Source organism: Theobroma cacao, chromosome 9 (genome assembly GCF_053813885.1).
Source record: "Theobroma cacao isolate CCN51 chromosome 9, ASM5381388v1, whole genome shotgun sequence".
In the NCBI taxonomy this organism is placed as follows: Eukaryota; Viridiplantae; Streptophyta; class Magnoliopsida; order Malvales; family Malvaceae; genus Theobroma; species Theobroma cacao.
Window position 1 is genome coordinate 39,979,503 of NC_142647.1, and position 27,346 is coordinate 40,006,848.

The window sequence follows — 27,346 nt, forward strand, 5'->3', positions numbered from 1 at the left end:
GTTTCCCTTATACTTGTCTTTTGTTTTTTTATTTCTGTTCAAATCTCTTGTAATTTGCTGCATCATAGCAACCATTAGTTTGTAGTAACGGGTGAACCAAATTATATTTCCAAAAGAGAAAAACAGTCATCTAACATGCATATTGCATATTACCCGATTGCATTTAAATAAATATTCAAATATTAGGTTCCAAGAAGTTATTTTTCACATAATATTTGAAAAAATTCTTGAATTATTTAAAAAAAATTAAGTTCTATTGTATTCAATTAAGTCTTTATATTTTTATTTTAAATCAAATTAGTCCTTATGACTAATGTTTAATTCATTTTCATTAATCAAAATGTTGTTTATTATTTCATGCACATGTAATGTTTACATAGGGAATGAGAATACCACAAGATCATGTCATTATATTATGTCAACACACCACATTATCATCAATTATGACATGTTATTTGACTAATTATTTTTCCTTCAATAGATATCTACTAATTTGCATGCATTTGTAAATACACTTTTTTCTCATGTTATTTGGATTCAATCAATTGTCTTTTTTATATTTTGTACCTTATAACGTCGTATTATTATTATTATTATTATTATTATTATTATTATTATTATTATTATTATTATTATTATTATGTGTCTATAAACACTAGTCTAAGTGATATTTTATAGATAAAAAAATTATATAATTAACGTATTGTTTGTAATTGTGTTCAGTGACAGTAATATGTTCAATGAAAAAGTATTTATTAAAGTAAACTTTTTAACTAATTTGGACATGTTCTTATAAACATAAATATATGTTAAGTCGGAGCATATTATTATAAATGCATCTTGGTCAACAAAAGAAGGAATGTGTTTATTAATTTTGGTGGTGCTTGCTTATTTTATATAGGAAGACATTACACGTGAAACGATGGTGTGATAACGACTCTACGAAACTGCTCATTAAAGGGAGTGGGGACTTAACCGTGGACAATTAAAAAGCTTGGCTTGGCCACTTGCACAACAATTAAAGCTGTGAATGCTTCACAATTCATTGGGAATTAAACTGTTTCACTATATAGTTATACAGTTGGATTGTAATATATATGAAGCAAGTTATTTTGACTCTATTATTCATATATATACAAGTCATAATTTTGTCATCTAATTTTTTTTGAGATTTTTTTTCGATCTTCTAATTTTGAAAAATAATATTTTACTCACGAAATTTACAAATACTAATGTGTTAATTACTGGATTGCTTAAAAATTAACGATTATCTATCTTTGACCAAATAACTGATTTTGGACATGTGACAATGTCACAGGATCTCATTTATGTAAAATTATAATTTCTTTCTTTTTTTTTAGGGTGACCTATTAATAAAAATAAAAAGAAAGACGTTTAAGAAAGAATATTTTGGAGAGAGAGATTCTGAAGCTAGCTTCAATTGAGTAAAGAAGGGTTCGTTTGATAACCGAAAAATGACTTGCTGGAAAAAAAAATTTTCTGTGTAAAATGTTTTACAAAAATTTTTAATATTTTCTATTTTTTGGATAAACTATTGAAAATATTTTCTGTCGTTTGGATCATTTTATGAAAATATTTTCCATCATGATGGAGTTATTTAGGTGTTAAAATAATAAATAGGAGTTGAGTACAAAACAACATTGATATTTAATTTTCACTAATTTGGGATCAAAATTAAGAATGAAAATGAAAATGGATAAAATCAATAATGATATTTCCCAAAGTATTTAACCACAAATCTGTAATGAAAATAAACTCTAACTTTTAAAAAATTTTCCATCTTATCACTTTTTTATAATAACTATAAAAATATAATTCATCAATTGTGTAAGATATCCAAAACCTATACTTATAAATATGTATTCATTAAATAACAATTATTGAAATATTTTTTATTTTAATTATTAGTAAGATTTAAACCTACTATAAATGTGTATTTATCAAATGATGATAATTGAAATATTTTTTTATTAGACTTATTAGTAAGATTTATTCTATTTATAAATAAAAAATTTAATTGTATTGAATGGTTTCATTAAAATAATATTTTTTAATTTTAATAGAGTTGTATAATTTAAATATTAATATTTTAAATTAATTATTTTAAAGTTAAATATTAATTTTTTTATTTTTTTAATATTTTAAGTTAAATATTAATATTCATCAAACTTATACTCATAAACTTAGTATAAAAGTGTTTTTGTTATTATCTGAAAAATGTTTTATGCCTTTCAAGGGCGTAAGACATTTTCAGTGGTTAACCTTATTGACTCGTAAAATGTTTTACATCTGAAATTAATTTTTTGTCTACCAAACAAGCATAAGTCCTAAAAACATTTTTTGAAAAATATTTTACTGCAAAATAAACAAACCCAAAAAATCAAAAGCATTGGCTCCTTTCTGCTTTGGGTCTCCAAAATTCCAATAATGTCCAAAGGATCACCATGCACCCTTGAGCAACTCAAAAACCTCTTTTCCAAGATTGTCGTTTGAATCACAACATTGGCCAACTCTATTTCGCATTCGAGTATTTGATTTATTAATTGATGCATGATCTTCGTTTAAAAAGTAAAGTTCAAATCTCCCTTAAAAAAAAAAAAAGCCAACTCCATTTCTCTTTCACTTGTTTTCCTTTGCCCTCCGTTTAATTCTTCTCTCTTTTGTCTCTTTGTTTTCATTTGACATCCATAGCTTTCGCACAAGATGATTTTGGCAGTCTTTTTCCCTTTTATTAAAAGCCTTCCCAAAACATATTTTTCCTTCTTTTTATACCCAAAATTTTTTTCTTCTTTTTTTTTTCCAAATCTTGTATTTTCATGTGGATGAGTTTACATGTAATAGCCACATGACCAAAGTCAATTGATATGGAAAACCATGAAAGCCATTCATAAGCTTTTGATGATTAAGTGATTAAAACATTAATATTTACAAATGTTGATGACCAAAAAACATGATTTTTTAAAATTAAATGATCAAAACAAAAATTTTGAAAATTAAATAATTAAAAAAATATTATGAACAAATATATAAATGTTCATTATATTATGACCCAAGAAGTGCAGACCAAGTCAAACAACCTAATAGGCAAGATACAAGAAATGTAATATGATTTGAATTCTTAGATAGAATTAGATTAGGATTATGATTCAAGGGGTTGTTGACCTATAAATAGATCTCTCACTTCATTTGTAAATACACACTTGAATAAAATCTTCTTACTTCCTCTAAATACTTTCTCTTATATTTCTCTTATAATTGTTTTTTCAGATTTATTTCATAACACGTTATCAACACAATTCTATGATCTCTCAAGTTTTAGAATTATTATGTTTTCAACATTTTCAAGCTTCAAAAGGATTTCAATGATTGTATTTTGATTTCTGATTTTAGAAAATCAGGTAAGTGACTTGATATCTTGTTAGTATTTTCATTCCCTAAAAATCAACCTTAATATGAAATTTACTATCATGTTGTATATATTATATTTTGTCCCTTGATTGGAAAGTGAATTTGCTATTAAATAGTTATTAATGAAAAAATTATGAATGTTAATTCCCTGAAGTGAATGTGACAAATGAGTTACTAAAAAAAATTATAAATTCGTCTATTCCTTGAAGTGAATGCAACATCATTTAACAATTATGGTAATAATCATGAATTCATCCATTCCTTGAAGTGAATGCAACATCATTTGATAATTATGATGGCCATAATAATTTACACTATCACTATCTTAATTAAGGATAATTTTGCCACTAAAAGTGGATGGATAATTTTACCATCAGAATCTAAGAATAATTTTGTCACAAGAAGTGGATAGATAATTTTGCCACAATAAGTAGATGGATAATTTTACCACCAGAAGTTGACGTACACCTTAACTCACTAACCCACGAGAAGTGGATCACCCACCAAAAGTGGATAAATACTTGTAACCTACCAAAAGTAGATAAATACTTTCAATCCACCAGAAGTGGATGAATAATGAAAAAGACGAAAATAGAAAAAAAAAAGAATATAGAAAACATATTGTCATTGATGTGGCATGAAAGACAATTGGTCATGTACTTGTTGTATGTCTTGAATTTTATCAAACATCACTGAAAACTACAACATCTTGTGATGATTTTAATCATCACCAAGTTGATATAGCACATCAAGATTTTTTTTCACCCTGAAAAAGGAATTGATTATATGATTGGTAATAGAAATATCCGTTATTGATTTTCTTATCCTGAAAAAGGAATTAATCACTCGATTGGTACTAGAAATATCTAAGAATGAACTTAATAGTAATTGGTATATTTTAGTGTAACTATATTATGAAGATGCTTTAATATGTTTTTATTATATTTAAATGATATGTTCTTATTATGTGTTTCAATTCTATATTTAATATTTTTTTGTGTTAACTTACAAGTTTCTTATTGTATACATCTTATTTTATTGAAGAAAATATGGATATTCATCTTATTAGATCCAAGATCTATGATATAAATATGTCTAACAGATATTGCTACAGCACACACTATATTTAAAGATAAGAAATATTTTTCTTACTTGGCAATGGAAAAAATTAATATCAATACAATACTGATAGTACAAGATTAATTGAAGGCTCCAGAATAGTTAATATTTTACTATCTTGAAGACAAAATTTATAGTAGAGGATGTATTATTTTCTATTAAGTCTTAAAGAAGATTATCAAGTTTTAAAGATATTTGTCTAAATAGATATTATATGGAGACAACGAATGAAAGAGACACTTAATACATATATATTACATCTACTACCTCAAGTAGAAAGTGCGTGTTGAAAAAAAATTACTCATTTTGTTCTTTGAATTAAACTTCACAAATATTAGAATAATTGAAACCCATAGTAAACCAGAAGTTTACTAATGATTTTAATGTTTGGCATAATTGATTGGACCATTCCGGATCAATAATGATGCAAAAAATAATTGAAAATTTATATGATCATTCATTGAAAATTCAGAAGATTTTTCAATCTAGTGAATTTTTATGTGCTGTTGGTCCCGATAATATGTGCTAGATGGGGGGTGAATAGCACAATTTGGCTCTTGATAAGATTGGAAACTAATTTTCAAAACTTAAGAAAACAAAAATAGAGTATAAAATGCACAGTAATTTAGAGTGGTTCAGTCCAAGACCTACATCCACTACCTTGATTATCCAACCAAGGATTTTTCCACAAATCCACTATAAACCGGTGAAATTCACAAGCTTTCACCAAACTTTACAATGGCTTTTACCAAGCTCAGCCAAAAACCTTTTACACTAGTTTTTCACGGGCTCAACTAAAACCCAATATGGTTTTCCAAGGCTCAACCACAACCTTTAACAATCAAGCTATCCCAAGCTTGAACAATCCTTTAGAGTGACTCCCTCATTCTAAGAATACAAGAGAAGTAATAAAGAAGTACCTATGAGCACATACTTGATCTAGATGGTACAAGATGAAGTGCTGAACTCTGTTACAAAGATTGACGTTTAAGTGCAGTAAGGTGCAGTGAGCTTTTATGATTTTATCTACTTTTTATGACTCAAATCTCATTCAAGGCTTCAAAAAACTTGTTTCTCATTGTTGGAAGACCTTTTTATACTTAGAGATGCAACTATGATGGCAGTTTGACAGTTTATGGCCGTTGAAAATACTTGAGGATGAGTTCTAGCCGTTAATCTGTCTTGTAGTGCTCTAGTGTAAATTGCAAACAGAGAGCTCTTAGTCGACTGACTTGGTTGACTAAGTTGGTTCTGTTTTTGGTTTGTAGATTCTGGCAGAGAGCATTTAGTTGACTGACTTGGTTGACTAAATTAGTTCTATTTCTCAAACTCTTCAGCCCGCCATTTCTCCAATTTGAAATTTGGTCAACCAATGTTCTTCCTTGTTTCACCAATAAGCTTCCTCTTTGTTATTTAGTTACATCTTGTTGATTTTATCTCTCTTTTTCTTTCAAAAATACTCTTTGAAGAGTCAATAAATTAATTTCACATATTAATTTCCTGCACACTCAAGTAAAGGTATTAGAAACAAATAAATGTGAATGTTTTATCATTATAAAAAACTAATGGAGCCAACATGTGCCGCTTGCTCTGAAGGTAAATAAATTATAAGGCTATCACTAGCTAAAGTTGGGATTGAATTTCCTACGTTTTTGAATAATATTCAGGGTTATATGCGGATTCATACATCCACCATGTGAACCATTTAAATATTTTATGATTTTAATCAATGTATCGATTAAATAGTCACATGTGTGCTTATTATTAGCTTGCAATTTGGCATTTACAGTCATTCATTGGCAAGCTTATTTTCTTGATATATAATCAAGATTTTTTGTCTTGACAATTCTGGTGAATTTACATCTTAAGCCTTTAATATTGCATATTAGTTTGAATAACTATTGAACAGCCTGTTACTTATGTTTATACACAAAACGGTCTAGCAAAATTATTTATTAAACACTTCCAATTGATTTCAAGGCCATTACTTATGAAATTCAAACTCTTAATGTCTGCTTGGGGGCATGCCATTTTGGATGCAATAGCATTTGTATTCATCAGGTCAAACGAGTTATTATAAATTCTTCTTATACGATTGGTTTATTGTCAGGAATCAAATATTTTCTATCTAAAAATTTTTGGATGTGCAGTATATGTTTCAATTGTTCCACCACAATGCACAAAGATGGGTTGTCAATGGAGGTTAGGAATATAGGTTAGATACGAATCTCCATTTGTGATTAACTATTTAGAATTATCAATAGGAGATTTATTCATGACAAAATTTGTCAATTGTCATTTTAATAAAACAATTTTTCCAGCATTAAGGGGAGAAAATAAGCAACTGGAAAAGAAAATTTCTTAAAATTAATTATCATTATCTAGTTTTGATCCTCGCACTAATTAATATAAACTTGAAGTTCAAAAGATTATTATTTTGCAAATATAGTAAATCAGTTGTCATACGTATTTATTGACCTAAACAAATAACCAAATCTTATATACCAGCAGCAAATGTTCCTATTAGAATTAATGTCCTTCTAGGACAAGGCATGCTAGAAGGGTGGAGACCAATCGATTCCAAAGATAAAATCCTCAAAAAAAAAAAAGAGCAAATATTCAAGATGGTCAGAGAGAGGAAGTAGAAACTCTAGAAGAGACTGTTGACATAATTGATAAAAAAAATTTTAACAGAAATTTAGGTACCTGAAAGCGTTAAAAATGAAGAAATCTCAATCAATTATGTCATGATGAGAAAAGATGACACTAGTAAATAAACATCGATGATATTTTTGTATATAATATAGAGCTCAATATTATGAGAGAAAAAATGAGGATTTTGAACTTATATTTATTGAAAAATATAGACAACGAAATGATTGGCCAATGTGGAAAGAAGCAATCAAAGTGAAATTAAATTCAATTGCAAAATATGAAGTTTTTTTACTTGCAGTCCGTACATCAAATGGTGTAAAACCAATGAGATATAAATGGGTATTTGTGCGAATATGAAATGAGAAAAATAAGATTATAAGATATAAACTACGACTTGTCGCACAAGGTTTTACACAAAGACCTAATATTGTAAGACATATTCTCTGTGGTGGATACAATTATAATTTTATAATAACTAGTCTGACAATAAATAAGAAATTGAAATGCATCTAATGAATGTAGTTACATCCTATTTATATGGCTCATTTGATATCGATATCTATATGAAAAATCTTGAAGGATTTAAGTTGCTTGAAGCACAAAATTTGAATTCTCGAAAAATTTATTTGATTAAATTAAATCTTTATATGGATTAACACAATCTGGACACATGTGGTATAATCGCCTTAGTGAATATTTGTTGAAAGAATGCTATAAAAATGATTGTATATACCAATGTGTTTTTATTAAAATTTCAGATATGAATTTTTAATAATTGTTATTTATGTTAATGACTCGAACATTATTGAAACTTCTGAAAAGTTATCAAAAGCCATGAATTATTTAAAGAGAAAATTTGAGATAAAAGACCTTAGCAAAAAACAAAGTTTTATTTGGGTCTTCAGATTGAACACTTGGCAAATGAAATTTTTGTCCATCAATCAAATTATATAGTAAAAATGTTCAAACAATTTTATATGGAAAAAGCATATCCATTGAGATCACCAATGGTTATAAGGTCACTAGATGTGAAAAAAGACCTTTTTCGACCTCGTGAGGATAATGAAGGACTTCTTGGTCCTGAAGTACTGTATCTTATTGCAATTGGAGTATTAATGTATCTTACTAGCAATACATGATTTGAATATCAATTGTTATGAATTTATTAGTAAGATATAGTTCTTCTCCAACTCGAAAACATTGGAATAAAATTAACCATATATTTCAATATCTCCGAAGAATAATGGACATGGGCTTATATTATTCAAATGTATTAAAATAAAATTTAATTGGTTATGCAAATACAGGATATTTATTTGATCCACATAAGGCTCAATCCCTGACAGGTTTTTTATTCACATGTAGAGGTACGATTATTTCATATTATTTTATAAAACAAACTATAGTTGCTACTTCTTTTAACTATGCAAAAATTTTAACAACTCATGAGGCAAGTCGTGAATATGTCTGGTTAAGATTTCTAACTCAACATATTCAAAAAATGTGTGGTTTGTCAACCAAGAAAGAAATTCTAATAACGTTATATGAGGATAATACTGCTTGCATGACATAGTTAAAGGACAGATACATTAAAAGCGATAAGACAACACATATTTTGCCAAAATTCTTCTTCACTCATGATCTCTAAGAAAATGGTGATATTTGTGTTCAACAACTTTGTTCAAGTGATAATCTAGCAGATTTGTTCATCGAAGTCATTCCTACTGCAATATTTGAAAAGTTGGTACAAAAGATTAGAATGCATCATTTTAAAGATTCCTATAATGCAATAATCAGGGGGAGTAAAATACGCACTATACTCTTTTCCTTTATCAAGGTTTTTCCCACTAGGTTTTTTTTATAAGGTTTTTAATGAGGCAGTATTTCAAAAGCGTATTCTTGAAAAGAGTTATATACTTTTTTTCCTTCACTTGGATTTTTTTCTTATGAGGTTTTTTCCTAATAAGGTTTTTCCTAATAAGGTTTTAACGAGGCATATTCTTAATATAATGAACATTCAAGAGGAAGTGTTATGAACAAATATGTGAATGTTTATTATATTATGGCCCAAGAAGTGCAAACCAAGTCAAACAGCCCAATAGGCAAGATACAAGAAATGTAATATGATTTGAACTCTTAGATAGAATTAGATTAGGATTATGATTCAAGAGGTTGTTGGCTTATAAATAGGTCTCTCACTTTATTTGTAAACACACACTTGAATAAGATCTTCTTACTCCCCCTAAATACTTGCTTTCCCTTTAGATACTTTCTCTTATATTTCTCTTATAGTTGTTCTTTTAAATTTATTTCATAACAAAACATAATTTACTCTAAAATTTTTAATAAAAATTTAATTAATTTCACTATCAAGTCGAACTCAAACTCAAGAAACTCAAATAATGAGTTTAGTTGAATTCAAGTATTTGAATTAATAATTGAGTTAAGTGACTTCATGGCAATAGTGTTAGTGTTAAATTGATAATTGTTTTGAAATGATAAAAGTTTTAAGAGTATCTTTTTCAAATTAAATTTTTTTCAACTTATGACTGTTTATTATTTTTATTTGGTTTTAAAGGTTTAATTATTTAGATTGTATTTTATGATATGTTATCCAATTAATCACATCTAACTTCTAAAGACTAAAACAGGAAAATAAAAGAAAGTTCAAGAACTCTTCTGCTTAGAAAACTGTCTTTCTTAGAATACTTTTTTCTTTTTTTAAAGTTGATAACAAAATTTTCACTAATTTTCCAATAAATATTCATCTTTTTTATTCTTGCCTTTTAAACAATACATAAATTAACACAATTTGTTTAACTATTTATACATTACTATGTATTATTTTTATTAGAACAAAGTCTGTTTAACTATTTATCCATTATTGTGTATTATTTTTACCATAGCATAATTTGTCCTTTTACATTCGCATCATAACAAATACATCATTTTATTTCTTTTTCTTTAAACAATTTAAACAACTATAATACTAAAAATTATTAACATTAATAAATATTTTTTGATTCTACTAATTTAAATTTTATATACTAAAATTTTAACATTAATTGTTCATAAAATTTACAAACCCGTCACGTAGCACACAGGTATTATTCTAGTTATATATAAATCTCACTCAGAGGCACTTATGAAATCAATTAGTAACAAATTCTGTTGAATTTTCCCATTCAGCCGAAGCGCCAAGGAGGAGCCCAATAATAAGCCCAAAAGTATTGCATCTTCAAAAAGCATATGATCCATTCCATGGTTACTATTGGTGATTTGATTCGGGTTTTGTTAGTTGTAGACTTTGATGAAAGGAGACAAGCTTGGGACTGGGACTTGAATGACATAGTGATGAAGAGGATGGTGGACGGATTAAGGACAGAATGGAACATTATTAGTGACTTGGTTTAGGAAGATGGATTAGAGAATGGCTGGACGCAGCCTTGGTTAATCTGGAGCCGAAGCAAGTTTTTCCTAAAACTCCATAAGCTTTCATGTGCCACCAATAGGATCTAATGTATCATTCACGAACCCTGTTTGATTTAGATTCAAGTTTGAGCTTCTTTGGGGCACAACTTGCGAGTGAAGATATTATATAGGAAGGCTGGCAGTTGTAATGCATTAAGGGCCCTCATGCCTTTTAGGCTGCTACTGCAATATATATATATAATTGTTTTTTTTTTCTTTTTTTGAAAGTATACATAATTGTTATTGAAGAAATGAAAGGGAAGACAGCAGAAATTCAAGCAATGATTGTATGGATCAAGCTTAATTCGTCCTCTTTAAAATAGACGGAAGAAAAACTTAGGGAAGAAAGGCAGGTTGCTAGTTTCAAAGGTCTCGTATTATGTTGTTGTTGTTGTTGCTGTACGGTAAACAAAATACAAAGTTTTTTCACTAAGTTACCTGTCAGAGAAGACAGATGAGTAAGGTATTGAGGCTTAAGGATGGTCATGGAGAATGATAGATCAAGAACTTCGGATCATAACATGTTTTATACACTTTTGCAAGTCTCTTATCCAAACTGGAGGGATGTACTGTCTTATATTCATGAATTGAATGAATGAAATCAAGCTTGGCCCAAGGGATTCATGAAGAAGAAGTTTATGAAGCTGTGATTCGGTTGGGCATTTGCAAGGCTCCAGGGCCTACCGGTCTCAATGTTTCTTCTTTCAAAATACTGGCTGCCAAGAATTTTTCCAAGAATCAAATATTATAATGCATTCCAAATATTCCCAGCAAAAATATTATTTCAGACTTGGAGTAAGGAATAGCTTCATTCCTGGCAAACAAAGAACAATTGCCGTTGAATTTCTTACACGAGTCTATAACTCCTATTACAGTGAATTCATTTGTAAAACAATTACAACCTACCTCCAAGTAATGTAAATGAATAAAAATACAACCCCAACAGCATAAGGAAATAAATGGTAGGAGTGCTGACGTCTTGTTCAGTCCTATAACCAAATTCATTATGGTTGAATGTTGAAGTAAATGGTGTAAGATTCATCTCTGAAGCTCTGTAATGGTACCATAAGGAAATTCCTCCTTGCCCCTTTTGCAACAAAGCTGATGGGATGATATTCAGCTACCCCTTTGTTCATTATATAGCTGCTTGCTTGATTGAATCCAGCCTCGGATGATGCTGAATTGCAGCTGAGCTTCATGTCCACACTGGAACTGTAGTTTACACCACTATATACATAGCACCCCTCTTCGCTCTCTGATTCCAAGGACACACTATCAGCCTTTCCATCTAATCCAGCAACTAAACGGAAACCAGAAGTAGCCTCATCATTAGGAGAATCAGTTACCGCCAGGTTATTTTCTGTTCCTTGATGCACTAAAACCATTCCTGGAAAGTCAAATGGCTCAAGCATGACAGTTTTACCAATGGCTTCTCTAATGTTTGAAATTTTTTCTGAAGTTTCATCAAAGACGAGCCTAAAGGTGGCATGAAGAGCAGCATCAGTACCCGCTTTAGGGAACTTCTCCATTCTGATTGATTGGTTTGAGTTTGTTAAGACAAAAGTTGAGTCACCAGACTCTTGGGAAAAAGTAACAAGATGATTGTTATAAGCAGAAGGAACAGGAGCTATCCAGTCTGCATCTGAACCAGTTTTTATGTCCCAATCACCACTGCTATAACCACTAAGCAGGTAAGGACCATACAGTATTGCCTGAACAGAAGCATGTTCAGGGCGATCATCTGAAATTTTATTGAAGGAAAAAAGTTAAAAAGTGTTAGATTATCAACGATATTTTGCAGATTATAGAAACATATACGGAGGGAACACATTTTTTTTTGCATATACAGGGGACTGGGAATTTATCATACAATGAAGATACCTTTAATTGGCTCTGCTCTCAGACTAATTGGCAACTGAAGGGTTAATTTATCCCCAGCACTCCATTTTACCGGTAAGAAGCTACCTGAATTGTAACGCAAGTCATAATGGTTCCCACATTATTTATATAACATTAAGAAAGTGCACATGAAAAGAATCAGCATATTAGAAAAACTGACAATCTTCTGAGAAAAGAAGAGCAGAAAATTCTCAACATATTTCACACCTGGTGCTGGTAGGTCTAGATTCTGAGCATTTAGTGTTGCCTTGGCACCTTCTGACCAGGTCCAGATTGGTATCCTCAAATTCAAGGTAGACGATTGCCCTGCTCCCTACATAAACCAGATTCTAAATGATCTTTCTGCGTTTCCATTCCATATATATAATTAAGTATGATTATTAGGTGCACTCCTGATGAAACTGAAAACTAAGTGAGAACTTGCATGGAGTTGAGAACAATACAAGGTAAACAGGATCTTGGAAACAATTTTCTTTCAGGTTTCAGCTAAGAAAATAAAGAGTGGGGATAAAGAGAAAGCACATGGACATCTATTTGAGTAAAAAGGCTCAGGGCCACTCATAGACAGAACTCGTGCAGAGAACTATCATCTGGTTCTCTTTTACAATTTGAATTCTATAAAGGATATTACCATGACTAGAAATTGTGTTATAAACTTATAGTCATAGCCTCCAATACACAAAGAACTACACCTGTTCATTTTGATAATCATGTGATGCGACTCAACTGAAACAACTAGTAAACAACTTCACTACCCCCACCATAAAAGGTTTACTTAGAAAAAGAAAAGGAAAGAAAATAATTTAGCAATCTTTGCTTCTTCTTTCATTTTTTCTTTATTCATTCCAAGTTGTATAGAACCATTTACGGGTGAAGCTTTTGCTCTACCATGTGAAGCCTTAATCACAATGTACCAAAGATAATAATATAAACAATAAAATCAAAACAGAAGACAGAAGCCAAGTTTCTTATATCATTAAATACTAACATTAAAAAAATATATATCTGCAATGAAGTCCTGCTTGGATCATAAAATAAATTAGTTTCTCTAAGTACCTCTTTCAAAGAAGAAGTCAATGTCACACGAAGGTAAGGATCCCAGGAAACAACAGGATCAACTTTCTGGTTGAGCACAATTTTTCCAGATTTCCAATCAAGATTGCTTGATATATATTGGATGATGTAAAGGCCAGGGTCGCTCCCTTCCTCTTCAAAGTATATAGAATCTCCTAACTTGGAAAACGATTCAATTCCTGCAGAGGGATCAAGGAAAACCACTAATTATGGGAAGACCTGGAGGCATCATCTCTAGAGCCATGAGATTGAAGAAAAGTTTATTGCAGTTCATTCATCATGAAAGGAATATTTAAATATGGGCAATGAATCCCAGACCTGTACCATAGCAGCACCAAAAAGAATCAAATGGTGTTCCCCACTTGTGGTAGCTTGTGGCCTTAGAGACCCCACGACCTTGTGGTAGCATGTAAATCATCACTCCAGGCTCTGTTCCCCTTTGGATGCCTAGTACGCCATTTGTGAGGGCACGCTCATAATAATCTGCATATGCCACTTCTTTGGTCCATCTAAATAGGTGGCGAGAGACCTAAAACCGCCACAGAAATGTGATTTATTTCTGGTAGCAAGAAAAGGAGTAGAGATGCAACACAATTGACAGATAAAAATAACTTCTCATTAGCTAAATAGAATTTCTTTTGAAAAGGAAAAAACAACAAAAGGAGAGAGAGAGAGAGAGAGAGAGAGAGAGAGAGAGAGAGAGAGAGAGAGAGAGAGAGAGCGAGAGAAGGGCAGGTCATAAGGAAATTCCCACACAAAATTATTTTACTATTGCAAGTCATCAAAGAACTTTCTGGATTGTAATTAGTGAGTTCCAGCATAACCTTCCAGAATTGAAGAGCAATGGACATACACACCTTCAGCATGTTATAAGTTGTGCACGATTCTTCATTCTCAGTCTGTAAAGTACTTGCCAATCGTTTTGGATCTGACCTTCTCATAGCAAATGCAATGAACCACAAAAGCAAAAGGCCAGCAATGAAAGGAGCAAAAGTAATTAGACAAGCTTCAGACCATTGTTCTAAACCACACATCAGGAGAGCACATTGAAACTCAGTAGAAGGAAAAGATTCTTTGAGAACAAACAGCAACTTAAATCTTGAAAATTACAAAGTCAGTACCAGAATTCGCTGACTGATGTTCCTCCTGTTGCATAGCTATGAGAAGAATTAACAATGTCCATAAAGAATGTCGCTATTGTCTGGCATCAAAAAATTAAAAATAAAGCAATTAAAACGTTTACAGAAGTATTCATAACCACCTTTCAGAACAATTTGAATCATTAGAGGAAAATCAAGGTAGCGCCATTTAATTGAGAACCCCTAAAAAATGGAAAAAGAATTCTGAACAATACTTATGCAAGACTCCCATAACACAATAAGCAAATTATATATCCAACAGCAGTCAGAAATGGGCAGAGCAGTGTTGGTATAGTGCACATTACCTATATTTGATGAATTTATTATATATTGGATGTCTTACCACAATTTCAAAATCATGTTTTTTGCTGCCTATTATTGCTTAGTGTTTGTTGTCTGTCATTGTCCTGTTTTCATAGCCCATATGATAGAGCCACTTGTCTAAAATTTTACATTGGGTTAAGTTTGGGATTTGTAGTTGCCTTATTTTCAAGTTGGGCCAATCCACCTATCTCCAATTGATTTGAGGTCAGATGCCTTAATAGGTTGGGATACAAATGGGTACCGTACTTCAAAGAGATAAAAGCATATCCAGCGATTTACCTTGTAAAGAGGATCACCAGTCACTTCATACCGCATTTGAGATCCAATAACAACAGGAATGTGTGTATTGGCGTGAAAGCCTGATATATCATCAGCCTACAAGAAAAAGAAAGAAAATTGTCAAATTAGCAGGACTTAACAATACACAGTATCAAAAAAATCATTTGTCTTGTACACTTCTTTCTGCCTTCTTCATACTACAAAGGCCTACTTCTTTGATAAACCAGAAACCACTAACCACCTCTGCAGCTCTGCCATACCCAAGGATACAGGATCTATATTTTTTGATGTCCAGAAACTAAGGCTCTCATAATTTCATTAGTGAACATCTAGGTCAACTGGAACATATTTCTTCTCCAATCCTAAGAATTTAAGATGTTCCACTGCAAGAACCTTCTGCACTCAACTTCAGAGTAATTATTTTCTAATGAAGAATTTCATCTAAAATTTCCAAGCATTCTCAGTTTTTTTGTTGGACCAAGACAACAAGATATATTTTGACCAAGGGGCAGAAAATTTCACCCAACACTTCAAAAACCAAAGCTCCATAAGATTGATGAGTTCTCAATGGTTTAGGTACGAATGACAGTGTACTGTCACTTTGGTTTGGGCAAATACTTACAAAACCAGCAGCCTGATATAAAAATCAAGAGGTTTTAAACAAAAGAAATCTTCAAAATTACCTGAACTGCAAGTAATCCTAGAAAACACGGTTTGTCAAAAAGGTGAGCCAACAACAAATGCTTTGGATCTCCCTGCACAAAGTGACATGGAAGACTCTATCAAATAAAATTTAAAATTATCTGAAAACTCTGAAACTACAGTGAGAGTGACAGCGGTAAGAACGCTGCCAGCTTTACAAATTCAAATGCTAGATGAAAAAATTACAGCTTAGAGAAATCTGCTCTCAGACTTTTCTCCTTGCGAATAAATATAAGGGCATTAGTATGATAGTTTGCACAAAGCATAATAGTAGATTCTGTATGTATTAGACCCTCCGATGGAAATTTGAACCAAGTTCACAAGCTTTACCATCTGGTTGGATGGCATCACACATCTGTTATATTAGGCAAACTTCATGCCGTAATGTGCTACTTTTTTCAAAATTACATATGTTCTTTGTAAATTATTGGGTCATAAGGTTGGGTCAGTTCGATAGATGCACAAGTAGCTTCCTGTGGTTATGTCATGCCAAGAACATTCAACGGCAAGAATCTTGCCATGCATTGCAAGTTTAATAAACTTTCCAATATTATTTGCAACTGTTGGAGAAAGAAAATTGTATATTCTAGTGTGAGATTGTCAAACTGAGAATGTGCAGTGAACATCATTAGAAAGCATGATGAGATTTGCACAACAAAAATCACATCTCCTGATTAGTGTATTCAATGAAAGTTGCAAATCACTCTTAAATCTTGCCATGCCAGACAGCACTCAAATCAACCAAGCCAGCCAACAATTTAAATCATGTTGATGAAGTAAATAATTCAGGAAGAGGCTAAAGGAGATATATGAATAGCTTTACCCACCGTTATGGTAAACAACCTGTAGAGGACGTCATTCATACCACCAGTTTCTTCATTAAGGGACAGCCAATGTCTCTCCACACTGTGCTTTGTTATGACATCCTGAACACGATTATAAAAGTAATCGACCATCCATCTTGTCATATTTAAAGCTTGAGCATTATCAGCTAATATAAATTGATCCAAGAGACCTGCCAAGATCTGTGAAAGTAGACCAAGTTAGAAGCTATTATACACATCCTTAAAATAAACCCCATAAGCATCCTTCAAAACCATAGAACTATAATCAACCTTGTGAATCGTGTAGTATGGAGCCCAGACAGGTTTTATTGCTTCAAAGCGATCAAAAAATTCAGATGGAAATGCAGAAAGATATCCCCTGCCCATTTTCTTCTGACAGGCAGATAGGGCAGACACAACTGCTGACATCTTCTGTTTGAGAGTGATATTATGAGTGCTAGCCCACATCTGTGCTGTTGCACTCAAGTAATGCCCTTCAAGATTCCAAAGACAATTTAACCATTATAAACTTTACAATGAACACTATAATTTAGAAAACTAAACGAACAGTTGAGAATGTTTACTTGCTTCAAGCACATTAAAACTTCATTGATACTTATATATAAAAGGGAACAAGATAGTGGGAGAATCTAAACTATTTTCAAATAAAATGAACAGGAACTTTAATAGAATCTAATTTTCAACAGTTACAAAATGGAAGAAATCCAACTTCAGACTACTGAAATGTAAAATATTGCTCAAAGTCCTCTCATAATGCCATAAAGAAAAGATACACAAAAAAGTTTTACTTGACCAACTGAGCAATGCTTTATATACCAATGACTAGCGTCATAGGACCAACCTATTATTTTCATGTCAATTAAGATTTAATCTCAAAAGGACTTACAAATGACTATGTAACAACCAAAATTAACCTTTAAAGTCCCAACTCAATGGTAGCCACAGGAGAGGAGGCATAACAGTGAAAGGTATGAATGGCGAACATATCAGAACATAAAGCAAAATCCAAAATAAACACGTTAGATTCTAGCATCATACACTGTTGCTTTGGCTGCAACAACTAGTAAAAGGTATGAATGGACAACAGAACTTTACTGAGCATGCTCAAAGAGTAGGAAAAGGGAGGAAGTGATGTATCAGTGGTGTATTCTGCATTCCTTATTTTATGGCAATCCAAATAGTAGATGAGAGTTCTTTCCATTCAAGATTGAAGCGTATATTAAACAAGAGAAAAGAAAAAGAGAACACGAGAAAAATTTTAACGAGCTAAAACCTTACCTCCCAAAAGGAGGTTCCAAAGTTTAACCCCCCGTCTCCCAAGTTTACAATCAAATATTTTTATTAGGAACAAGCTAACAAGCACAAGTGCAAAAGTTACTGTATGGAAACAAGAAGAACATTAAACTTAAAGAACAAAAAGAAGAATGGAATGATTCGTGTCCTATTCATTCATTATAATTTTTAAAAGACTCCAAAGGAGACCTTTCTAAAAAGGCAAAAGGTAATTGAATCAATCTTTCTGCATCAGAATATATAACAAAATCTTATAATAATTTGCATCAGGAAGGTGGTATAATTAAAAGTTTTTGACAACAAAAGAAATCGAACTAAAGCCATGATTACCGACAAAATGACCCCGGAGTTCAACATCAGGGGCCTCCCACCCTCCATATGGCTTCCCAGGCGTTGGCAAACCTGCAGTTTTCCTAAAACTCCAAACCAAATTATCCACATCCAGCATCAATAAATACTCCAAGTTCGTCCGCTGTGCTCGCCCGTGAATGGAATTAGGATCCAAACTAACATCATGCAATGAAACCTCCTTCAAAAAATCTCCAGCCAACTTGAAACTACCAGGATTCTTCATTGTCTTATACATCATTGACCAACTGAATTCATCTTCTTCTCTTAATATTTTCCTTGGTAACAAATTAGACCAAGCAGAGTCATCAGTTGGGATCAAGTGGTAATGAGCAAACATCTCTTCTTTCCATGTCTCATTTTGTGATTTCAACAGTTCATAACGGACAGAATGCGATGAAAGCTGAGTTGGAATGTTCGTACACTCCTTACTCGCAACACTCCCACATAGTAAGAAAATACCAAACACTCGAAACAGAACCAAACCCTTCATAATTTTTTTTTTTTTTTACAATCAAAAGTTCAAAAACAGAAGAAAAACACCAAATCTTTGTGCAGAATTCAAGTGAATATGATAGCAAAACTCAGAAAAGAAGTCAAAGACATTCTCCAAATTTAAGGAAAACCAATGATCATTATCCAAAACCCAGAAAGGACAGCCTTAAACTTATTGAATTGGATATTCTCCACAAAGCAAAAATCATTTACAAAACATGGGAATTAAAAATTTTATAACTTTATAAACAAATACCCAGAAAGCTAAAAAGAAATCAGTAAAGAACAAGAGTCCAAGAAGGCAGCGAAGGCGAAAACTTCAAGCTAAAAAGACTGAGAAAAGAATTATTCTAGTAACAATTTAAAGCATAGAGCAACATGTGACTCCACATTCCCTGTATTTATACACAAAACCAAACAGAGCAAAAGTCCAAGCATTTCAGAGGAAGCTCACAAAAAAAAAAAAAAATACATCTCGTGAAATGTAAGAAATGCTTGTTCCTTGAAAGGTAAATTTAAAAAAAAAAAAAACAAAACAAAGATATTTACGAGAGGAAGAGACAGAGAAGAATCACGGATACAAAGTCATTTTCCAAGGGGATTGGTTTGGGTAAGTTGTTGACCGAGGCCTAGAGAGAGAGAGAGAGGAGATGGGAATATATATATATATATATATATATATATATATATATATATATATATTTACAGTGAGAGAGAATCAAGAAGCAAAGTGAGGAGGAATCTGTTATCATCCATATTTCAACTTCCTTTGCTTTAAAGGCGAGCCGTTCTAAAGGGATATTTTTTCTGTTTTTAGTTATTCTTTACTGCTAACACTTGTTTATTTTCTTTTTCTTTTTATTTTTATTTTTAAATTTCTTGACAAGTAAAGGATTAGCTATTAGAATTGCCTTTGGTTATTTTCTCTTTAAGAGATACCAGTTTTTCTCGTTTTTTATTATTATCCTTTCTTTTGTCCCATCTCTTATCCCAATTTACACCAACTCTCATAGAATAGCGTGTGTCTATTTTTTTATTACTAACTAATACCTATTTAGTTTTAATTTTTTATCCTTTTTTCTCTCTCATATTTCCTCTTCCTCTTCCTTCTTGGGTTTGTTTGACACTGAATTTGGTTTAGTGGGTATGGCATTTCACCCAAACTAAGCAAACCATGATCGCTTCTTTTTATCATTCAGTTGTGCTAAGATGAAACAACAAGGGTGTTGTGCTAGATGTTTATGCAACACAAACGTAACTTGTGATCCCTCAGCGATTGATTGGTGCTGATAATGGGATCCAACCATGTCAGTACCATAGTTCGTTTCTAAAACCACATACCATGTGGTTCTAATGGAATTACATTAATGATTTGATTTCGCAAGGCAAAAAGAGCAAATCCACTAGAGGTGAGAAGGATACTGATCTGTTAAAGAAACCCAAACAGAAAGAGGAAGAGGGAATAAGAGAGAGAAACAAGGAGGAAATATGAGAGAGAAGAGAAAAAAATAATTAAAACTAAAGTGAGACGTTTGTTCTTTACTTTTGACGAGGCATGGAAGTTTTGGAATTTATGATGTGCACAATGAAATGTTTCATGGGTTTCACCGAATAATTTTTAATTTTTATTTTTATTTTTTGTTATGGAGATTAACGTACTTTATTAGTGAAAAACAACATATTTGAATACTAGCTTTCCATGTAGTTAATGATTTGTAACGAGATAGTTTTTAGTTGCAAAGTTTAGGGTTGTGTCTCAAGCTTAATATCTTATTAAATTCGTATTGCACGACAGAGGAAATATTTATTTAGATGTCCGATTAATGTGCATCACATATAATGAGTTAAAATTGAAGGACCATATGTAGATGGCTCCATTAAATGGTTGGATGAAATTGAATGTGAAGGATGGTTCATCTGCAAGTACAAGGGAGGTAGGAATTGGAGTAATTTTGCGTGATAATAGTGGGTTGATTAAAGTTGTATTCTCAAAGTCAATTGGATTAGGATATTTTACTTTTAGTACAACTGTTGACAATTAGAGAGACCTTCATACTTATCACAAATTCCACAAGATATTAATAGTTTAATTTGTGGATCAAAAGTACCTTGGAAAGTGTAATTCTACGAACGAACAACCTCAAAACAATCCCTGGAAGATTAAGGAAATGGTTAATGCATATTGGAAAGTTTGCAACACAGTGTGAAGCAATGGAAATAACTCATGTTCTAGGAGAAACTAATAGTGATGTTGACATGCTTGCCAAGGAAGGTGTACAACGAGCAACCGAGTTAACACAAGTGTTTGATTAATTTACTTAGTGGCTTGTGGGAATTAATTGAATGGTGGTAATGAATGGACAAAAATGAGGAAGGCGTGATGGTAGGTGGAGTTTCTAATGTAGATACTGGCGGACAGCGGTGGTTTGATTGGCCGAACAATAGTGAGATTAATTATCAAACAAATGAGGTGGAAGTTTAATTTGATGATAAGATAAGGTCAGCAAACTCTTGCAAATGCTTGAATGTGGTGTGTTGATTGTCCCTCTCAGAGGCTGTAATTCAGAATCCGAATGGAGGACTACTCTTGAACAATTCAATTCGATTAGATTAGTGTGGAATAATATATTTGGATGGGATGAAATCTCTAATTCAATTTCAGTGAGGCTGGAAACGTTTACAATACAATCAGTGGTAACTTTTAATGAAATTCATTCAAAACAATCAGAATTCTTATCTACAAATTAGATAAATTGATTAATATCCCATTAATGATTTGCACGTGTAGAAAATATACAGGAGTAACTTACTTAGCCGAGATCTAAACTAGGATACTAAAATTTACTTGAAACGGTTTACATGAAAAGAACATAGTTGCCTTTTTTTCTTTTTTTTTTGTCATAATTTATATTTTATGTTATTGAGAAAAAAAAAACATATGTCATGGATTTAATATTTATATACTATAATCTCTGCATAATCTCGTCAATCAGATTTTAGATTTATAGAAAAAGGAGTTACTTTACATGATAGCTGTATAGTTCAATGAAAGGTCTATTATATGCTAATTACCAAATAGATTTTAAAAATTTTATTCCATGCAACAAAACCAGATTCATTGGATTACCATGTGTCAAATCGAATACACATATAAACTGACTATAAAATTTTATTAAAAATTCCATTTTATGACATAATAATCTATTTATAATTTATAATCAATATCTATATCAATCTATATCTATTTATCAACAATCTAAATCTGTCTATCTATCTATCTATAATTTACCTATATCTAATTATCTATAATTTATAATAATACACACACATATATATAAATATATATAAGTATGAATGTCAAAAAAATTTTAATTAATAAAAATAGACATTTTAACTCGTTATGTTTTTAAATTGCCATTTTAAGTATAAATATTTAGTAATCATATTATCCAATTTGAAAATAAGAATTTTAACAATGAGTTTCAATTAAATGGTATATCTATATTAACAAAGTTATAATATAATTTAATTATCTAAGTAATCTATAATGCTACTCGTTCTTAATTAAAAGTTAGAAACCTAAGAACATTTTACAACTAATGACTTCACTAATATATAATAGTAGTTCATCCCAAACTTTGAAACATTGGATCCATTAGAAATTTTTAAGTTCCGATTTCTTACTATGCAAATTTACCTTTTCAAATGACAATTGGTTTTCCCTTATAATCTTATTATTCAAGTAGATTATTATTTTCAAATTTAAAATTATTATTCTTTGTATTCTACACATTCATAGTATTATCACTCAACAAAAGTTTGGTCTATCTCATCAAAAGTTTATAATTTTATATACTTAATAATTAATAGTATGTATTTTTCTTTCTTTTTGGTTTAAATAAATTTTATTGTAAATATGCATAAATTGTAAATAAAAATTTTAATTGTATCGAAAGACTTTTCATTAATTAAAATATTTTATATTATAAATAGGAATAAGATTTATTCAATTCAATTTATATTAAATAAGAATTCTAATTGAAGTAGGAATATATTTGAGTATAAATATTTTTAGGATTGGCAGAAATTGGACAGACAATTGAGGGAAAGGACAAGCAATGCATCAACATTTATTTGACATTATTACGCAACAGCCTAAGGACAAAGCAGCCTGAGAGAGAGAAAGAGAGAGTTGATATTGATTTATAATCACGTGGTATGTTATTGAGATATGAGCATGGACCAACCCTTACCCTTCCAACAACAATGCATCGGCTCCCCAACAACATTTTTCGCTTTTAATTTCCCTTTTTGCTCACATTTATAAAGTTTCCCATTAAAAACAAATCAATAAAATTGAATTTTGAATATCAAAACTAATATACATACACAAATTAGTTCTATGACTAGATCAACAATATGTTTAAAAAAAATTAAAATCAATATCTATGCATGAAACTCAATCATAAATAATTGAAGGGTGAAATTTTTGTCATTATTTTTAATAAAAAATATCTTGTTATTAAACCTTGCTCAATATTAAAAATGTTTTATCTTTTTATCAGTTTATATGTTGGGATTTTTTATTTTAATTTTTATTTAGTTCTTTTTATGTAAGGAAGAAATTTATAAATTGGGCTTAGGGTCCAACTCAATTTTGACTTATGATTTATATATGTTCGGATTCTTTTATAAGAAATGTTGTTCAGCCTTCAAATAGAGCTGTTGGAAGTATTTTAAATACAAGTTAAAATAGTGTTTGACAAAGTTAATGCAGAAATGCTATATGTTTTATAAATTAATTTGATTATGTATTTTATATTTATTAACTGAATTACTTGTGTTAATTGTATCCATTTATTTGTTTACTTACTAATGATAAACATATAGTTGATTTGATCATATAATTACTATGTATTTATTTAATATTTTTGAATGTTTATTTATACAATTATATAAATTTATTTATTTCATTAAATGAATAGATAATTTAAAACCTTTAAGGAAGAAAAAATTGAAAAATAAACTTTTTTTTTTTGAAAAATAAAAGAGAAAGAAGCAGAAGGAGACAAATGGCTATAGCACCAAGGGTAAAACAGGGCAAAATTGTATTTGGGGATGATCATTTTCCTACTGTTCAGATTGACTTTGTGGAGTTAATGCCTTAATTGTCAACATAGCCAAGAAAAAACAAGGCCACGTGTCAAAACTTCAAACCTGATTTTTTGTCGCCAATTTGCTCATGGCAGTTGAGTTGGGGTCTTTCACTCAAACTTAAATTGCTTTCATTGGTCAATTGGATAATGGCATCCACATGTCGGCAGTTCCTGATAAAAAAAAAAAACCTTTTGTTTCGGGGGATGTTCCTGAATGAAGTATTTTTTTTTTTCTGGACACCTAATAATTTTTACTTTTTTATATCATAAATTAATTTTTATAATTTTTTTATTTTTCATATTAAAAAGTATTAAACATCAGCATTCTACACTATAAAAAATTCAGATTTTAATATAAAATACATCAAAATTAAAATTTTAGCTTTAATTTTCGTAAAAGTTAAAAAAATTAAAAAAAAAAAGATAAAATGAGTAACTGAAAGAAAATAGAAGAATTAAAAACATAAGAACGCTTTTTTATTTTTTTTTCTAAATGCCTGAAAGATTTAAATTACTTTTACTATGATTAGTTATGACTAGTAACAGAAAGCAGGGTAATAGTTTTATTTATTCAATTTGTTGTTCTATGTTTTCTCTAAAGTGTCTTTTTCTTTAAAATTTTTCACCAAATGAAGCCACTACTAACATAACCAAAGAAAAAAGGTACAACATAAATTAGCTCTTTTAAAAATTGGCTTTGAGAGAAGGATGTTTAGGGGAATAAATGACTGCTAAATAATGAGGTTACCATGGTGATAAGTGGGAAAAAGGTAGAAGTTCGTCCTAATAATGAAAATATTTAGAATCAAATTTTTTCAATAGTGAAAAGTATTAAAAAAAAGTGACAACGTGTATTTACAAGTGAAATAAGTAGGATTTATAAGTTAATATCTCCTTATTTAAATAAAAATTAATAAGTTAAAGATCATACTAAAAAATTTAATTTGAATGGATAATATTCAAATTAAATCTTAATTTTAATCTAATTTAATTTAAATCCAAATCTAAATATATATAATCAAATCTTGTGTCTGGCTTGTTGGGTTATTTGGTTTGCCTGGATTGCTTGGCTTGCTTAGGCTCCTAATTTTTAGATTGCCTGACTTGGTTTGAACTCTTGCATGTGACATAATGGACATTCACAAGTATATTTATAACATTCCCTATAAATATCCATTATATTAAGGATATACTTCGTTAAAACTTTAGTAAAAAAAACCTTTGCTAGAAAAAAACTTCATAAAAAAAACCTAGCAAAGAGAAAAGAGTAAATAATTCTTTTTAAGAATACGTTTTGAAATAATGCCTTATTAAAAGCCTTATAAAAAAAATCTAGTGAAAAAAATCTTGGTGAAAGAAAATAGTACCGTGTGTATTTTACTTTTTACTGCATTATTTGAGATTTGTAAAATAGTCGCACACTATTCTTTTGTATCAACTCTTCAAATATTGCACAATTTATGATATAAAATAAGCAATTAAAATGACAGAAAAAATGATGTATGTATTATGTGAGATATATGTGCTCCTAAAAGTAATTTAATTAAATCAAATTTAAGAATTGTTTTTCCTTTTCCTCTCTAGGGAGACAAGTGTACGTGTTTTAATCCACCTTTGTGCTTTGATGAACTTTTATTTATTTTATCAAAAAGTTGAAACTAAATATATTTAGGTGTCGTTTGATATTTTATTGGGAATGCGATTATTGCGAAGATAACTTTGCAGCGTTGTGTATAACATGAGAAAGTGATTATTAAAAAAAATATGATTGCTGAGAAAATTATATTATAGTGTTTGGTTTAGAAATATTTTATCATAAATGTAGTATAAATTTACAAAATTACCCTTAGTGTGAAAATTAAATAACTTTACATTTTATAATGTAAAACTTTAACTTTTCAACTTTATCCCTTAAAATAATAAATAATAACATAACAAAAATATATAATATTTTACTATTAATTATTTAATTATTAAAATATATAAAATTATTAAATATTTATTTATACCCTAAACTTATAAATATTAAAAATAATTTATATTTTTACCATTAGAAAAAGGAACAAAAAGAAAAAAATAGTGAAGGAAAAGAACAACCTTGATGCTGGAGATGAAAAAGAAAAAAAAGCTAAACAAAAGAGTAGTCTTTGACGTAGGAGAATGAAAAAGAAAAAAAATGCTAAATGAAGAAAGTAGCCCTTGAAACTATTAGCAGGGAGAGGAAGAGTTGACCCAAATGTCCAAGTGAGCGAGAAGAAGAAGAGTTGATCCAAATGTGCAAGTGAATGGACAGACGAAGAAGAAGAGCAACATAAAATAGGAGGAGTGGCATGGAGAAGTTGGGAAAAATTTTTTTTTTTTACTTTACCCTTGCTGAGGGAAAGTTACTTTCCCACTGTGAGTTAAAGAGAATGACATTCTTTTACCTAATTGCAATGATATTACATTACAAACACATTCTCTTCCTTTTATTACAAAATAAGCGTTGCAAAGTCATTATACCCATTTAAATTGTAAGGAATGTGATGCCCTTCTACAACACCAAACGCCCCTTACGTCATGTTTGGTTGGGGGAATGGCTAACCTCTATTCCTTATCAAATTTTGTTCCTTTCGTTTGGTTGCCTTTTGGAGAAGGAATAGCCATTCCAAAAGGAATGACTATTCCTCAAAATTTGGCAAAAGTTTGGAATAGCTAATACCACCATCTTCTGTGGTATTAGCTATTCTACACCCATGGGAATAAAGTTTAAACTTTTTTGACTACTATGTTCTTATTTACTTTAAAAAATTACAAACTTAAACTTATAAAATTGATATTTTAAATTATAAATTAAAAAAATTATTAATATTTTCATATTTTAATTATAATATATTCAAATTACAAATAAAATATTAATTATTTTTAAATTATTAAGTGAAAATATAAATTAAAAAATGAAAAATGCAAATAGAGAAAAAATAAATCTTATTATAATAAAAAGTTTAAGTTATTAATTATATAATATAAAATATTTTAAATTTAAAAATTAAATAAAAGTAGTAATATTTTAATCATAATAATATTTAAATTATAAATAAAATATTAATATTTAAATGATCAATTATTAGTATTTTAA

At 30.2% G+C, this 27,346-nt stretch overlaps 1 protein-coding gene across 1 annotated transcript; it reads right to left on the minus strand.

Moving 5' to 3' along the window:
* Nucleotides 1–11,464: 11,464 nt before the first annotated feature.
* LOC18589773 (uncharacterized) lies at nt 11,465–19,703 on the minus strand. The gene is made up of 12 exons (XM_018127935.2): nt 18,560–19,703; nt 17,207–17,409; nt 16,919–17,116; nt 16,073–16,144; nt 15,390–15,485; nt 14,769–14,848; nt 14,505–14,580; nt 13,966–14,176; nt 13,630–13,826; nt 12,781–12,886; nt 12,556–12,639; nt 11,465–12,415 (listed from the first exon to the last, which is right to left on the minus strand). Exons 1-12 carry the CDS (start codon nt 19,068–19,070, stop codon nt 11,679–11,681), a joined length of 2,571 nt encoding a protein of 856 aa, XP_017983424.2. The 5' UTR covers nt 19,071–19,703; the 3' UTR covers nt 11,465–11,678.
* Between the last annotated feature and the right edge of the window lie 7,643 nt (nt 19,704–27,346).

What these genes read in the sequence shown, in the direction of transcription:
- LOC18589773 (XM_018127935.2), bottom strand. Translation starts at nt 19,070, where the DNA reads ATGAAGGGTTTGGTTCTGTTTCGAGTGTTTGGTATTTTCTTACTATGT. An exon ending in CATACTACACGATTCACAAG is followed by an intron (nt 17,117 to 17,206) that starts GTTGATTATAGT and finishes CTACTTTCACAG; the next exon opens with ATCTTGGCAGGTCTCTTGGA. An exon ending in TGACTTCTTCTTTGAAAGAG is followed by an intron (nt 12,887 to 13,629) that starts GTACTTAGAGAA and finishes TGGTTTATGTAG; the next exon opens with GGAGCAGGGCAATCGTCTAC.